The 17,495-nt window shown below is 37.4% G+C and overlaps 2 protein-coding genes and 1 long non-coding RNA gene across 3 annotated transcripts; 2 read left to right on the top strand and 1 right to left on the bottom strand.

Annotated features, from left to right (window-relative positions):
• Positions 1-2,252: 2,252 nt before the first annotated feature.
• On the top strand, positions 2,253-2,800 carry LOC130698294 (uncharacterized). Its single transcript, XR_009420576.1, has 3 exons — positions 2,253-2,386; positions 2,448-2,545; positions 2,602-2,800. It is a non-coding gene; the product is annotated as an uncharacterized LOC130698294 (long non-coding RNA).
• A 687-nt stretch (positions 2,801-3,487) lies between these two features.
• LOC130698274 (vascular endothelial growth factor receptor 1-like) lies at positions 3,488-7,193 on the top strand. The gene is made up of 15 exons (XM_059494109.1): positions 3,488-3,581; positions 3,645-3,835; positions 3,897-4,019; positions 4,092-4,314; positions 4,374-4,583; positions 4,642-4,739; positions 4,796-5,035; positions 5,107-5,245; positions 5,306-5,551; positions 5,626-5,758; positions 5,816-5,904; positions 5,975-6,093; positions 6,161-6,280; positions 6,346-6,475; positions 6,542-7,193. The coding sequence occupies exons 1-15, from the start codon at positions 3,488-3,490 to the stop codon at positions 6,763-6,765; spliced, it is 2,379 nt and encodes a 792-aa protein (XP_059350092.1). The 3' UTR covers positions 6,766-7,193.
• Positions 7,194-13,125: 5,932 nt separating this feature from the next.
• Positions 13,126-14,978, bottom strand: LOC130698276 (fibroblast growth factor receptor 1-like; the record flags this gene model as incomplete). Its single annotated transcript, XM_059494110.1, has 8 exons — positions 13,126-13,522; positions 13,582-13,722; positions 13,790-13,909; positions 13,977-14,104; positions 14,169-14,257; positions 14,315-14,462; positions 14,539-14,784; positions 14,843-14,978. Coding segments are annotated over 8 exons (1,227 nt in total), but the record flags the coding sequence as incomplete, so codon positions are not given.
• Positions 14,979-17,495: the final 2,517 nt, after the last annotated feature.

A 17,495-nucleotide genomic window follows, 5' to 3' on the forward strand; every position in this document is an offset into this window, starting at 1 on the left:
GGTGCAAAACCATCCAAATATGGGAGCCGACAACGTCACTGTGAACACTAATGTCTAGGACTGTCCAGTTGGTCTGGAATACCTGGACGCGAGTTCGTAAGGTAAACGTCAAAGATGAGAAAACATCGTAAAGGTTTACGTTACCTGTCGATGAGACAGTTGCGTTAACCCATCTATTCGGCTTCAAAAAAAATCAAAACGATATTTTAAAACGTGGACTCCAAAGTAAAACAACAAAATTATACCTTGTTGCCGCCGCCACGCCATCTTGCGCTCGCAGTAGAAATACGCACCAGGCAGCCAAGGGATGGCGTGCACGAGCTAGCATGCTTTTTCACCCAAGCTTCGCCCTACAATATTCAGTCCCTCTTCAACTATCGGACCAACAAATTTCGCTCTGATTGCCTTTTCTAAAGTGCCGCTCAAAACTCAGATTCTCAGTTTGTACGCCCTAATGTTTGTTCTAGGTAGCAATACAGGGAGTGAAAGGAACAGCTATTTACCACAAACTAACTTTTTTGAATGATTAAAATCCATTCAAAAAATCTGGCTCTTAACGATTTCACTTTGCTTAGATAACCAATAAGACTTACATTAGGGCGGTGCATTAGAATTACCAAGTAGAAGTATCGCCTTACCACTGGACCACCTAGCCGATAAGTTCAAATCTCCATGACATTACTTCACAAATTGCCCTCAAAGAGAAGGAAATGAAAGGATAACCGCACATCCGCCAAATGGTAAAATCGAAGGACAACGAGAAGGAGAGAGTTTCGCTGTAGCCAAGTTGCGATTTATCATCGGAAAACCACTTCCCGCTTTGGAATGAATTCTCCCTGCAGCTATTCACGACCTACTGCGGCATAGTGTTAACGTTGCGTCTCGGTGTTCCCTAAATTTATCAAGGAAAATCAAAACGAAATTAGAAAAGCGGATTCCTAAGTAAAACCAACAAGAACAATGTTGTTCATCGTATTCTTCACATTGTTGCCCTTAGGAAGTGATGGCAATAGTTTAATCATGATTCCCCATCACCAACCACACATCGAACAAAAAGGTAATATTCTCAGCTTAACTTGCATCTACCGGTTCAACAGCGACGAAGAGAAAACGTCAGCCAACATTACGTGGATACTGCCACCATACCAAAGAGTGCGTAGATACGAAAAATCAATTTTTTAAAATTTACATTGAAATAAAATAAACTTGAAACGCAACAGCCAACGGAATATCGTTTAGATTACGAAATCGAGAGGAATACAACTCACTTGACATCGACGATGACATTGAAAAGGACCTTTTACTCCGACACGGGATATTATCGATGTGTTGTACGACCCGGAATTCAAATCGCCCATTACGTTTACTTTTTCAGTCAGTTCTCATTTTTAAATAATCGATTATTTAAAAAATAATAATTTTCTAATGATACAATCAGATAACAACAACCGAGTTTTCGTGCACGGGCAAGACATGACTCGCAAGTTAGGTGGTCTTGACACATTTATGACGTTGGCAGGTGAACCACTCGACGTCCCGTGCAAACCAACCCACCCAACTGTCATCGTTTCACTGTTGCGCGAAAAGCTAATGCCAAACAACGAACTGAAATGGAAGTTTACGGTAACCCAAGCTAAAAAATAATAATACTTTTAAATCAATTGATTTCAATTTAAAAGAAGGAATTGTCAAGCAAAACGGAAAGTGCCAGATGGTTGCTGAAACCTTTGCCAGAACGAGGATTCAAATTAAAGAATCCGACATTTAGCGACAGTGGATTTTACAAGTGTTTAGGCACCATGGACGAAAAACCCATCGAAAACCAAGAAGAAGATTACGAATACCACTCCTACACACCTACAATCAATGCTCTAGAGACCGAAAAGAAATTCTACGTTTTCGTTAACGGTATGGACGCGAAATTGCAAAATCGAATTAACCTTCAATCGAATTGAATGCGAATTATAGGAATGGAACTCGTGAGGGATGGTGATCCATTCGAAGGTAAAAACGTGACACTCATCTGCAAAACCATCTGCCAAAGTGATCGAGATACGGTGCAATTTTGGAAACCCGATTGGTTTAACATTAACAATGAAACCGGCCAAAAACAATGGGTCAATCCAGCTCACTATCATAAAGGTATGGCCATAATATCAGAGTCAAAGATAATTCATTCACTAAAAAATTGCAACAGGAATTCTACTAGATAATAAATGGTTCCCTATGATATCAGGCAACTCTCTTAATGGAAGCTTCCCCTACGGTTTGTACGAAAGTCGATTGCATCTGCTAAGAATCGGCTTCAATACGCAAACGCACTTTGAATGCAGAGCCAATGCCAGTGGACGAATCATTTCGAAATTCATTTCTTTAACAGTTCAAGGTATTTTACTTCATTTTTGTGGTTGGCAAAAATGAAGTGCAATTTTTGTTTTAATTCAAAGAAAACATCGATCCAGTGGATGTAGAATTGGAAAGAGGAACTGCTCAAAATTTGACTTGCAATCGATCAACTGATGACATCCACATCCAATGGTTCAAGGTAAATAAAACTAATTTTTAATGATCAATGAAATGATTGCGATTTTGGAATATCAGGATAACGAGGAATATTCGGGATTAATCTATACAAGGGATACTTCATCAATTTTACCACTAAACGGAAGTGATGGACAAAACGGAAATTATTCTTGTCATTGGAACAACAGCCGCGGGGAAACGAGATTTCGAAATTTCAATTTTCCTGACGAACCGAGATTTCGAAATTTCAATTTTCCTGACATACTAAAATCTAACGGGACTATCTACCAACCCATTTTAATTTGCGTATCTGTCGTGACGTTAATTATAAATGGAATAATAATCAAACAAAACGTGGACAAGGTAAGTTTAAATAAATTGTGCACGTTTTGAAATTTTTAAAAGCAATTTTTGTTACCCAAAAAAAAAGAAAAAATTGGAAAAAAAAATTCAAGAAAGATTAGATGGAAATCCCGATGGCATCGATCCAAATTTGCCAATCGAAAATCAAATTGAATTTCTACCTTACGACAAACACTGTGAATTTCCAAAAAAGCGCCTCAGACTCGGTTTGTGTTTACCGTTTCAAGAATCAATTTCAGAAAATTAAATCTAACTAATCCAAAGTAACACCAACAAAAACAATGTTTTTCATCGTATTCTTCACATTGTTGCCCTTAGGAAGTGACGCAAATAGTTTAATGATGATTCCCCATCACCAACCACACATCGAACAAAAAGGTAATATTTTCAGCTTAACTTGCATCTACCGGTTAAACAGCGACGAAGAGAAAATGTCAGCCAACATTACGTGGATACTGCCCCCATATCAATGGGTGCGTAGATACGAAAATTCAATTTTTTAAAATTTACATTGAAATAAAATGAACTTGAAACGCAATAGGAAACGAAAAAACGTTTAAGTTACAAAATCGAGAGGAATACAACTCACTTGACATCGACGATGACATTGAAAAGAACCTATTTCTCCGACACGGGATATTATCGATGCGTTGTACGCCCCGAAATTCAAGTCGCCCACTACGTTTACTTTTACAGTCAGCTCTCATTTTTAAATTATCGATAATTCAAAAGAAAATAATTCTTTTTGATACAATTAGGTGAACAGCCACTAGTTTTCACAAAGAAGGAAGAATTGTTAACCAAATTACATCGTCGCGATTTTGACACATATATGACGTTGGCGGGTGAACCTCTCGACATTCCGTGCAGACCAACCCACCCAGATGTCACCATTTCACTCTATCGCGAAACGCTAATGCCAAACAAAAAACTGGAATGGAACTTGACTGTAACCCACGCTAAGCAAAAAATAATAATAAGCTTCCACGTAAATTGATTTAAACAACCAGGAACTGTCAAGCGATTATGGAAACGCCAGTTGGTTGCTGAAACCTTTGCCAGAACGTGGACTGAGGTTAACCAATATGACACCAAGTGACATAGGAAAATACAAGTGTGTGGGCACCGAGTCGGTACGACCAACTGCTGGACCCACCACAATCCATTTCAGGATTTCCATCAACAGTAATTTCGTGCGCTGATCGATATCCAAAATCGAATTCACCTCAAGCGAATTGAACGCAAAAAATATAGGAATGGAACTCGTTAGGGTTGGTGATCCAATCGAAGGCAACAACGTGACACTCATCTGTAAAACCTTCTGCGAAAGTGATCGCAATACGGTGGAATTTTGGAAAGCCGATTGGTTTTACTTCAACAATGAAACTGGCCAAGAACAATTCATCAATCAAACTAACCTTCCTAAAGGTATGCGATAATGTCTGTGTCAAAGATAATGTACCCTCAATCACTTCAAATTGCAATAGAAATTCAAGTGGAAAATTATTTCAAGTTGGCAAAGGGAGAATTCGGTATTTCATCAGACGAGCCTATCGAAGAAAGATTTCGGTACGGTTTGTACGAAAGTCACTTGCATCTGCTAAGAATTGGCCTTAATACGCCCACGCACTTTCAATGCAGAGCCAATTTCAGTGGTGGAATCACTTTCAATAAATCCATTTCTTTTACAGTTCAAGGTATTTACCTCATTTTTGTGGTTGGCAATCATAAGCGCATTTTTTTTGTTATACAAAGAAAAAATCTATCCAGTGGATGTTAAATTGAAAAAAGGAATAGCTCAATTTTTGATTTGCCATCGATACGCTAATGACGTCCACATCCAATGGTTCAAGGTAAACAAAACGAATTTTTAATGTTCAATGAAATGATTGCGATTTTGGAATATCAGGATGACGAGGAATATAAGGGATTAATCTATACAAGGGCTACTTCATCAATTTTACCACTAAACGAAAGTGATACACACATCGGACGTTATTCTTGTCGCTGGAACAACAGCCGAGGAGAACCGAGATTTCGAAATTTCAATTTTCCTGACGAACAAGAATATACCAGGATTATTTTAATTCTCGGATCTGTCACTCTGTTACTTTTAACTGTAACAGCAATCATGCAAAACGTGGAAAAGGTAAGTTTAAATAAATTGTGCACGTTTTGAATTTATTAATAGCCACTTTTGATACCCAAAAAAAAAAAAAGAAAAAATTGGAAAAAGAAATTCAAGAAAGATTAGATGGAAATCCTGATGGAATCGATCCAAATTTGCCAATCGAATATCAAACTGAATTTCTACCTTACGACAAACGCTGTGAATTTCCAAAAAATCGCCTCAGACTCGGTTTGTGTTTGACATTTTCAATAATCAATTTCAGAAATTTAATCAACTACGAAAAAGTAGGAAAACAACTGGGAAAAGGATGTTTCGGAGACGTTTACAAAGCGGAAGCTGTTGGACTTAAAGGATCGGATGAAAATGTGACAACGGTGGCCGTCAAAAAGGTCCCATCGACACCCCAATTTCAAATGAAATCACAGACGGCCGCATTAGACGCTTTAATTAAAGAATTGAAAATTCTAAATTATTTGGGATCGCATTTAAATGTCGTCAATTTACTGGGGGCCTGCACCAAAGACATCATCAAAGGTAATTAATCAAAACTCGCAAATTGTTCAGTTCGGTTTATCTCATTTGACTGGGACAGGCGAACTCTTGTTAATTATCGATTATTGCCGCTTTGGCAATTTTGCAATCCTATTTGATTCAAAAACGGAATGCGTTTGTCACTCAATTGGATGAGTTTGGTGACCTTCAACTGTCAAATGATTTCGTCGAAACAAACGAGACTCACAGGTACAAATAATAAAACCATTCAAAAGTGATTACAAATTTAAATGCTTTGAAGTCCAGTGAGGACAGTGACTCTAATGCAAAGCCTGGACCCTCAGATCATTCTGTTCCTCAAGTAAAATGGACAAGAGACGATTCAATTTCTTTCGGTAAAGTTTCACATTTCCGAATACAAAACAATTTAATTCTAAACAAAAGATGATTGCCATTAAAAAACAGAAACCATTTGGAAATCTGAAAATTCAGATGCTGGTACCAATGGACCCATTTCCACTTGGAACTTAATCAGCTTTTCTTTACAAATCGCCAAGGGGATGGAATTCATTGCTAGCAAAAAGGTGGCCTTTCAAATTAAATATAATCATATTAATCAGGATGTCATTGGAAATGTCTGATATCGATCAGGTTCTCCATGGCGATTTAGCGGCTCGCAATGTCCTTTTAGCCAATCATGGAATTGTCAAAATTGCAGATTTCGGAATGGCCAAACAAATGAAAAATTACAGTTACGAAATGAAAGGACAGGTAAATTTAAACAGTTAGCCCGGGGACATAAAAATGACTTTCATTTACTTTGATTTTATTAAAAGGAACTACTACCAGTTAAATGGATGGCTATTGAATCGCTGACGGATCAATTATGTTCCAGTCAATCCGATGTCTGGTCTTACGGCATTGTTCTATGGGAACTCTTTGCCCTGGGCAAAATTCCTTACCCTGGTATTACAGGGATCAAATTTTCATCACCGTATTGAAAATTAAAATTTTTGCATTTTTTTCCCCAAGGTATGAACGGCCCTATCCTCGTAAAAAATATTCAAGGACTTCGAATGGATAAACCAGATTACGCGCCAAATTTCTTTGGAGAAATGATGAAAAGTTGTTGGAACAAAGAACCAAACGACCGACCAACGTTTCAGCACCTGGCCAACACGATCGAGAATTACATGGAGCCATTCGTTAGCTCTGGCTACTTGGATGCAACATTCATGGAAAACAATACCAACTAAGAGTTTGGTGACTCTCTCCTCGGAATGATTTGCAATGAAATATCAAGGACACGAAACAATTTCTATTTAGCCCCATCCCTTCATAGGAGAAAAACGTTTAACGACTGGTGGCGAGAAAGAAACAAAGAAATGAGCACGTTTGTTAACTAGTGTTTGCACGCACAAAAAAAAAACTATTCACTTTCTATTGGGAAATAATCTTCAGCAAAACCCAATATTGGCGGGAAAAAAAAAACAATGTGAAAGTTAAGTTCTTTTGGGTTTAAAACCTGTTCATATGTTTTAAACCCAATTTCGTTCCTTAACTACCAAAATAAACCCTTAATTAAAAAAGAAAACTATACCTCATACAAATTCTCAGAATATGATGTCCCATCATTCCATTGGTGCGAGACAAAGGGAGCCACAGTTAAGCGACCGCGTGGTTTTTTCATGGCGATTACCCACATCAAAAACTCCATGAACAATTAACTAACAATCAGTATCGGTTATTTTAGAATTTCAGCTATCAAAAAATGTTAATCTATTACCTTTGTTAGTTGTTCGGTTCCATAATTGAAAGAATAGATGAAATAACAGTTCACTACGAATGTACTTGCTCTGCCGAGATCTGGAGCCACACTGATCTCGATGACCAGTTTGGCGCCAGCGTCTTCTAGAATTTTACCCAACCCCCTCCTCAAAACAAAAAGATAACCAAATCAGATTCGATTTCAACCATTTAAGTAAACATTATCTATTTTCAATGCTATTTTTTAAAGCATCTTTTCACTGTAAGGGTAAAGAGATTTTAAAAATGTGCTACCGACAAAACGTATCGAGATCTGAAATCGAACTGAGTAGTTGACGACGAGCGCCATTGTCGTCTAAAAATTTACCCCTCCCTCTCTCAAAATCTAACTAAAATGGAGAAAATTACTAAATGAAAAACAAAATAACCAACAACACGAAAAAAAAATTACGATTCCGCAATAAAATGGAAATATCTTAATTTTAAATATTTACTGAATTAGTTCTGGCATCTGTGCGTTTAGGTTTGCAGACTTGTCCATTAACTGTATCCGATTACCACGTTTGCCAATAAATGTCTAAAAGGATATTTTGTTAGGAAACGGATTGATTTTATATAAATACTTTATTTAAAAAATTTAATAGCTTTTGATCTACACTGTTGATGACCAAACATACCAGAATGCAATCAATTCCTCACGTTTGACTCCTTTCAACTGTGTGTTTACTTACTTACTAATTCCTTTCCCACTATTATTGCTCGGGAAATTAAATGTGGATTTCCTTAAAGTGGAAGATGACAATGGTCAGTCTAGATTATGTAGTATTTGACATTTGCCTAGCTATAGTCAACGTAATCCAAATAAGCTTTGATACCATCCAACACTATTGACAGCATCTTGTCTACTTCGTCAAAAACAAAAAGCGATTGGGGACATCTGCTGACATTGCCCCTCACACAAGAACTAGTTTGATTCTGCATATTGCTTTTAATTACCTGATGAGGAAAGTGTACTGTGGACATAAAGTGGTGATAGAAGTGACTTTTTGTTCCCTTTATGTAAAGGCTCTTGTATAATAAGTACATAAAAAGATTTTTCCTGTTACCTATCCAACCATCAAAACTTAATACTAGAGGCTTTGAAGGACTAGGATTAGACAAGTAAATAAATTACTTGACCACATCTTCAGCGATGGACAGGTGTTCAACTGCCACTGTGATGTGAAGAGTTGATGGAGACACGAGGGCTGTCCTGAGAACATGTTCCTGTTCCAAAATGATGTTGTGGACATTATGCACAGCTTGAATAATCTGTATGAGAAAATTGAAAAGTTATTAATGTCTTCATTTTGATTGTTATTTGTGTTTTGTCTTTTATTCAACATTTACGTTAACAAGTAAAGGCACCTGAATGAAGCTAAAACTGTTCGAAGTAAAATGAAACGAAGAGCCAACGGAATTTTGATTAATTTTGGCTATTCGAAAATTGTACGTTACTAATGTAAATAAATTATAAATATTAAAAAAAATGTAAATATGTAAATGGATTGACAAATGTTGTTTCTCTTCGAATTCAATTGCAGTGCTTACTATACAAAGGTAAGTTAACTACATAGCGCTTTTATATTTAATTTAAATTATTAAAAAATCATCATCTACCGTTGAACGAATAATTACCAAAAAATGGTAGGAGTTTGGCTTTAATAAAAAAACGGACGCACATAACGACGAAGGAAAAATAATTTAACGCATGGTCAAAGTATTTTTCAATTTACGCATGATTCAATTTACCCCTTTGATTTCGTTAGAAATTCATTATGACAATTGATACGCACAATTGATCAAACCTGGCTCGCCGGACTAGCTTTCAATTGATTAAGACTGGTGATTTTTGCGCAAAAACAACGATCGATCGATTTGCCAAATCTTAATTTTAAAGCTTTTAAAAATAGTACCTTTTGCCACATGACCCGCATGCTTGTACGCTGTCCTCCCATTAATAAAGAGTTTGCCATCGACATGGATTCTCCTACATCATCTACAGAAATCGAAAAATATGCAAAGATATTATTTGGCAGCATAAACAACGACACTGTAAACATATGTAAATCACGCAACCCTATACAACAATTAATTAATATGAAAGTTGGGACACTGTGCGTCGTGATTCCAATCGCTGAATCGGGATCACGTCTTTAAAAATCAAATATGAGCGTACCGCAAAACAAATGCGAAACGTATTGAAGGCTTTTAATCACTGCAACCGTGTTCAAAACTCAAAACACTTGATAATAAAGCAATTCAACTGACAAGTTTCTAGCGATCGTTTAGCTGCAAAGAATAGACACGCAAAGATATATGAATAGAATGCGTGGGTTTCAATAGAACTAGAATTGAATGCCAAATCTAATACCGTTGTTCCAAAATAGTTGCTCTTTCGTTCCTCATACACGTTTCAGAACAGATCAGGGTACGGCGGGCTTTCTACCCAAACTCCACCAAGTCCGACGTGGCATCGGTGAACGAGAATAGCCCAGTAAACTCAGCCAATCTCTATGTCATGTAATATGTCGTTCCTGGATTTTTTAAAATCAAACAATTGCATCAGAAATGAATAGAACCGTAAACCTGATGGAATTTTAAGTAAAAATACCTTGTTTAAGATGAAAGCGTTGATGGAAAGGTGAGGCATTACTAGTGTTAACTCCAACTACCCTTCAATGGGTGTAAAACAATAAAAAAAGGGAGCCGACAACTTTACTGGGAACACCAATATCCAGTATTGTCCAAATGGTTTGGAATAACTGGACGCGAGTTCTTAGGGTAAATATCAAAGATTAGAAAACAAGGTTTACGTTACCTGACGATGGTACAGTTGCGTTGGCCTAGCCATTCGGCTGCAAAGTCCTGTTGCTTTTCCACTGGAACACGCCGAGATGCATCAACTGTTGCCACGGCTGTTTTGCTTCAACGTAGTCCAGTCGGCATCCCTTCCATTTCCTGGATTCATCAGCAGTTTAAGTAGATCCATCACGCAGTTTTCAGTTCATTATCTAGAAATTAAATAAGATTTTGTATGGAACAAAATAAAATATAATCTATTTACCTTGATTCGTTTAAATGGCACGTTTCAAACCGCACAGCGCGGCGCGCAAACTGCCAAGGAAGAGTTGGCCAATAAATAAAACGTCTCTACGCAGGTAGAATATTCCGTCTAGACAACGTGGACCATTGGGTTTCACTTGGAAGTCGATCCTTGGCAGACCCCAGAAATAAAAACAACGGCGTAAAACGGTAAGTCCCTGAAACGAGAATTAAACGTATCAAATTTTAAGTGATGAAAATTAATTCAATAGCAAACATCGAAATTGAATAGCAAATAGGAAAAGAATTACGAACCGCATTTCGTGATATCAACGAACCCCGAAAAATGGACAGCAGCAAAGACGATTGCACATCAAATGGGGATGAAGACCACCTCTTCTATTTAATTCATTTCTTGGCATTTTAAAAATTCTTATTGTGTGTCATTCGAATATTATCTTCATCGACAGCAAAATGGAATCCATGGCATCCAACAGGATTCATCGACAGCCAAGACGTTGTTGGAAGGTCTGGCGGAAACGCCATCTGTCGGATAAAATTATAATTATTTCAATCCACTAAAATAAGATTATTGCACTCAAACCATTTCGCTTTAAGATAACCGAATAAGACTTACATTAGAACGGTGCATCAAAATTACCAAGTAGACGAAAAATAAAACGATAACCGCACATTCGCAAAGTGGTAAAATGGAAGGGTAACGAGGGGTAGGAGATAATTTCACTGTTGCCAAGTTGAGATTTATCAAGGGAAAACCACTTTTCACTTTGAATGGTTTGTACCTTTAGCTCGTCACGAGACACAGTGGCATGGTGTTGACGTTGCCTGTTAATGTTCTCTAAATTTATCCAAAAAAATCAAAACGATATTGAAAACGTAGACTCCAAAGTAGATATAACCATAATTACCGTTCGTGGTGGCAGGTGCATCTTTTTCACCCCCAGCGATAAACGCCCTTTGGCAACGATCAGTTTAGTTTTCGTACAATTAAGCTACTGTATGTCAGAGGGGAAAAAATTGGAATTAATTTAATAATTAAGTTGCTGTCTGTGATATCACCGTCATTGTCGACAGACGTGTAATGCAATTAGTCTATGACGGAAGAGTGGTGGGCACAATACGTCATCTGTTTTTCAACCGGTAAAATTGAAATTGTGTTGCCCAGCAAACGGGCGGAGCTGCCACCGGCAACATTAACCAAAATAGCACGTTACCCGATGCGAATCTGTTAAACAATAAATAGAAAATATTTGAATTCCTAAACGATTGAAAAATAATGTGATAATACTTACAGATGTAACAGACGTTGCATTAATATCACAGATAGTCAGGCGTGAATCTAAAGTTGTTTTTTTTTCATAGCAGGTACATTTTCCTTTCAACATCGCCAAACAACTGAAATGGCGTTACATGTTTTGTGTTTATGACACATTCAATGAAGCAATATGCTGTAGTGCAATTACTTAATGTGTAATTCATCCTTTTCAACCATTTGTAAGTTGTTCACTTTGCAGAGTGCCTCTAAGATAAAAAAGATTGTTTGTGATAAAGTGGTTAATTCAGTGTTGGTTCAACTTACTGCAATGAGTAGTGACTTGCATATGGGCCAGCCCAAAACGATGGGCATCGCTCATACGGTAGTCAAGAATGTCGTTCTTTTGCTACCTTCCATTGAAACCAATTCAATAAAGGTATTTAAAAACAAGTATTTACGTAAATCAGAGATATAGGTGATCAATTCAAGCACTTGACTTACCATGTGATGAAACTCTTATTCATTTCTGGTATACAAGCTATAACTTAATGCCTCAAAAAAAGAATTAACAAAGCAAAGACCTTTCAAAATAAAAATCAGGAAAACCAGTGTGTTGAGTGGCCTGTTCAAAGTCGAAATTCACACATAGCCTTTGTAGAACAGGTGGCTGTTTCTACGAAATGCAGCAATTTAAACTATAACCCATAAATTTACAGATTTTGTCAGGTAAAGTTGATGCTACTCATATAGGCCTATAACAGTAAAAGTTTTCAGAAGCAGGAATTTTATAAATAATAGTAATTGACACAAAATCTTACCCCATTATTTAATAGCTGACAAATTACGTCTCCTTGTTCTAGAAGCTTCTGCTAATCGTTAATGGCGTGAGCGGTGCATCAGAATTACACATTAGAAGTATCGTCTTAACCACTCGACCACCTGGCCGATAAGTTCAAATCTCCATGACATTACTTCATAAATTTCCCTAAAATAGAGGGAAAACAAGACGATAACCCCACATCCACCGGGTGGTAAAATAGAAGGATAACGAGAAGAAGGAGATAATTTCAATGTTGCCAAGTTGAGATTTATCATCGGAAAACCACTTCCTCATTTGGAATGATTTCTTCCTTCAGCTCTTCACGACACAGTGGCATGTCGTCGACGTTGCTTGTCGGTGTTCTCTAAATCTATCAATAAAAATCAAAACGAAATTAGAAAAGTGGATTCCAAAGTAAAGTAAAAAACCACGTGGGCGCCTAACTGTGGCTCCCTTTGTCTCGCACCATGGAATGATGGGACATCGTATTCTGAAAATTGATATGAGGTATAGTTTTCTTTTTTAATCAAGGGTTTATATTTAGTACTTTAGAAACCGAAATTTAGTTAAAAACACAAGAATAGGTTTAAAATAGAAAAGAACTTTTCTTTCACATTGTTTTTTCTCGCCAATATTGGGTTTTGTTAAAGATTATTTCCCAATTGAAAGTGAATTGTTTTTTTAGTGTGTGCAAAAACTAATTGAGAAACGTGCTCATTCTTTTGTTTCTTTTTCTTCAACAATCGTTAAACGGTTTTCTCTAAAGAAGAGGTGGGGCTACATAGAAATGGTTTCGTGTCCTTGAAATTTCATTGCAAATCATTCCGAGGGAAGAGTCACCAAACTCTTAGTTGGCATTGTTTTCTATGAAAGTTGTATCCAAGTAGGCAGAGCTAACGAATGGCTCCATGTAATTCTCGATGGTGTTGGCCAGCTGTTGAAACGTTGGTCGGTCGTTTGGTTCTTTGTTCCAACAGCTTTTCATAATTTTTCCAAAGAAATTTGGCGCGTTATCTGGTTTCTCCATTTGTAGTCCTTCTAGAATATTTTTGACGAGTATAAGGCCGTTCATACCTTGAAAAAAATGCAGAAATGTAAATGTAAATAGGCTAATTGAAATTTGATCCCTGTAATACCTGGGTAAGGAATTCTGCCCAGGGCAAAGAGCTCCCATAGAACAATGCCGTAAGACCACACATCGGATTGACTGGAAAATACGTGATCCGTCAGCGATTCAATTGCCATCCATTTAACTGGTAGTAATCCCTTTTAATGAAATCAAAGCAAATGAACGCCATTTTTATATATCCCCTGGTTTACTGTTTAAGTTTACCTGTCCCTTCTGTTCGTAAATGTAATTGATCATTTGTTTGGCCATTCCAAAATCTGCAATTTTGACAATTCCATGATCGGCTAAAAGGACATTGCGAGCCGCCAAATCGCCATGGAGTACCTGATCGATGACAGATATTTCCATTCAAATCTTAATTAATGAGATTAAAGTAAAATTGAAAGTTAACCTTTTTGCTAGCAATAAATTCCATCCCCTTGGCAATTTGCAAAGAAAAGCTGATTAAATTCCAAGTGGAAATGGGTCCAGTGGTAACAGCGTCTGGATTTTCTCCATATTTCCAAAAGGGTTCCGTTTCTTGATGGCAACCATTTTTAGTTTAGAATTAAATCGTTTTGTTTTCACAAATTTGAAATTTTACCGAAAGAAATTGAATCGTCGCTGGTCGATTTTGCTGGAGGTACAGAATGATCTGAGGGTCCAGGCTTTGCACTAGAGTCACTGTCCTGACTGGATTTTAAAGCATTTAAATTTGAAATCACTTTTGAATTGTTTAATTATTTGTACCTGTGAGTCTCGTTAATTTCCAACGATTCATTTAACAGTTGAAGGTCACCAAACTCGTCCAATTGTGTGACAAAAGTATTGCGTTGTTTAATCAAATAGGATTGCAAATTGCCGAAGCGGCAATAATCGATAATCAACCAGAGTTCGCCTGTCACAAGCAAATGTGATAAACTGAACTGATTAATTGGCCAGATTGAATCAATTTGCGAGTTTTGATTAATTACCTTTGATGATGTCTTTGGTGCAGGCCCCCAGTAAATTGACGACATTTAAATGCGATCCCAAGTAATTTAGAATTTTCAATTCTTTAATTAAAGCGTCTAATGCGGCCGTGTTTGATTTCATTTGAAATTGGGGTGTCGATAGGACCTTTTTGACAGCCACTGTTGTCACATGTTTATCCGATCCTTTGAGTCCAACAGCTTTGGCTTTGTAAACTTCTCCGAAACATCCTTTTCCCAATTGTTTTCCTACATTTTCCTAATCGGTTAAAGTTCTGAAATTGATTTTGAAACGAAAAACACAAACCGAGTCTGAGGCGCCTTTTTGTAAATTCACAGCGTTTGTCGTAAGGTAGAAATTCAGTTTGATATTCGATTGGCAAATTTGGATCGATGCCATTAGGATTTCCATCTAATCTTCCCTTAATTTCTTTTTCCAGATTTTTCTTTGTTTTTTTTTTTGGGTGTCAAAAGTTGCATTTTAAAAATTCAAAATGTGCGCATTTTATTTAAACTCACCTTGTCCACGTATTGTTTGATTGCAATTCCAGTTATAATTAACGTCACAACAGATATGCAGACAGCAATGACAGTACCGTTAGATTCTGGTTCGTCAGGAAAACTAAAATTTCGAAATCTCTTATCCCCTTGGCTGTTGTTCCAGCGACAAGAATAACGTCCATTTTGTCCATCACGTCCATTTAATGGTATAATTGATGAAGTATCGTTCATATAGATTAATCCAGAATATTCCTTGTCATCCTAATATTCCAAAATCGCAATCATTTCATTGGGGATTAAAAATTGGTTTTGTTTACCTTGAACCATTGGATGTGGATGTCATCAGCGTATCGATGGCAAGTCAAATTTTGAGCTATTCCTCTTCTTAGTTTTATATCCATTGAGCCGATTTTTTCTTTGAATGAAAACAAAATTGCGCGTATTTTTGCCAACCATGAAAATGAAGTAAATACCTTGAACTATCAAAGCAATGGATTTAGAAATGATGCGACCTTTGGCACTGGCTCTGCATTGAAAGTGCGTGGGCGTATTGAGGCCAATTCTTAGCAGGTGCAAGTGACTTTCGGGCGACTGGTACACAAAAATTCCACCAGGAAAGGGGATTGGTTTCACGCTATTGGCATCTCCATTCTTCACTTGAAATCCTATTGCAATTTGTAGTGAATGAAGGGACGTTGTCTTTGGCACTTACACCATCGCATACCTTTAGGAAGGTTGAATTGATTAACCAGTTGTTCTTGGCCGGTTTCATTGTTGAAGTAAAACCAATCGGTTTTCCAAGATTCCAGCGTATCGCGACCACTTAGGTAGACGGCTTTACAGATGAGACTCACGTTGTTACCTTCGATTGGATCCCCAACCCTAACGATTTCTATTCCTATATTTTTCGCATTCAATTCGATTGAGGTGAATTCGATTTTGGATTTCGATCAGCCTACAAAAATACCGTTGACGAAAATGTAAAATTCGATTTCGGTGGGTCGAGCAGTTGGCGTAGGTTCGTTCTTGGTGCCGACACATTTGTATCTTCCGCTGTCGCTTAATTTCGTATTGGTTAACCTCAGTCCACGTTCTGGCAAAGGTTTCAGCAACCAACTGGCATTTCCGTAATCACTTGAAAGTTCCTGGTTTTTTAAATCAATTTACGTGGAAGTTTATTATTATTTTTTGTTTAGCGTGAGTTACAATCAAGTTCCATTGCAGTTCATCGTTTGGCATTAGCGTTGCGCGGAACAGTGAAACGGTGACATTTGGGTGGGTTGGTCTGCACGGGATGTCGAGAGGCTCACCCGCCAACGTCGTATATGTATATGTGTCAAAAGCGAGACGATCTAACTTGCCAACAATGTTTTCCGTCTCCGTGAAAACTAGTGGCCATTCCCCTAATTGTATCAAAAAGAATTATTTTCTTTTAAATAACCGACTATTTAAAAGTGAGAGCTGACTGTAAAAGTAGACGTAGTGGGCGATTTGGATTTCGGAGCGGACAAAGCATCGATAATATCCCGTGTCGGTGGGTCCGGTCTCTTCTAATGTCATCGCCGATGTCAAGTGAGTTGTATTCCTCTCGACTTTGTAACCTAAACGACGTTTCGTTGTCTGTTGCGTTTCAAGTTCATTTTATTTCAATGTAAGTTTTTAAAAATTGATTTTTCATATCTACGCACTTCTTGGTATGGGGGCAGTATCCACGTTATGTTAATTGACATTTTCTCTTCGTCGCTGTTGAACCGGTATATGCAAGTTAAGTTGAGATTGTTACCTACTTGTTCGATGTGTGGCTGGTGATGGGGTATCATCATTAGCCGTTTGGCGTCGCTTACTAAGGGCAACAATGTGAAGAATACAACGAATAACATTGTTTTTGTTGGTTTTACTTTGGAATCCACGTTTTAAAATATCGTTTTGATTTTAAAAAAAAATTTAGAGAACACCGACAGGTAACGTCGGCTGCATGCCACTGTGTTTCGTGAAGAGCTGCACAGAGAAATCATTCCAAAGGGGCAAGTGGTTTTCCGATGATAAATCTCAACTTGGCAACAGCGAAACTATCTCCTTCTTGTTACCCCTTCCATTTTACCACTTGGCGGATGTGCGGTTATCGTTTTATTTTCCTTCTATTTTGGGGAAATTTATGATCTAATATCCTGTAGATTTGAACTTATCGGTTAGGTGGTCGAGTGGTTAAGGCGATAACTCTACTTGGTAATTCTACCCTAATCTGTTTTTTAAATCAATTTACGTGGATGTTTGTTATTATTTTTTGTTTAGCTTTTTTTGCTTATTTTTTTGATTCTTTGGAGATACTGATGGCCCATGCGAGGTCAGCGGTCACGTGTCTATGAGAGCCAACAACATGTTAAGAGAACAACAACTGGTACGCCAAAGAATAGCCGTGTTTCCTTTACAAAACAGTGAAAGCAGGTAAAAAGAATGGC

The sequence above is a fragment of the Daphnia carinata genome, chromosome 2 (assembly GCF_022539665.2).
Source record: "Daphnia carinata strain CSIRO-1 chromosome 2, CSIRO_AGI_Dcar_HiC_V3, whole genome shotgun sequence".
Classification (NCBI taxonomy): Eukaryota; Metazoa; Arthropoda; class Branchiopoda; order Diplostraca; family Daphniidae; genus Daphnia; species Daphnia carinata.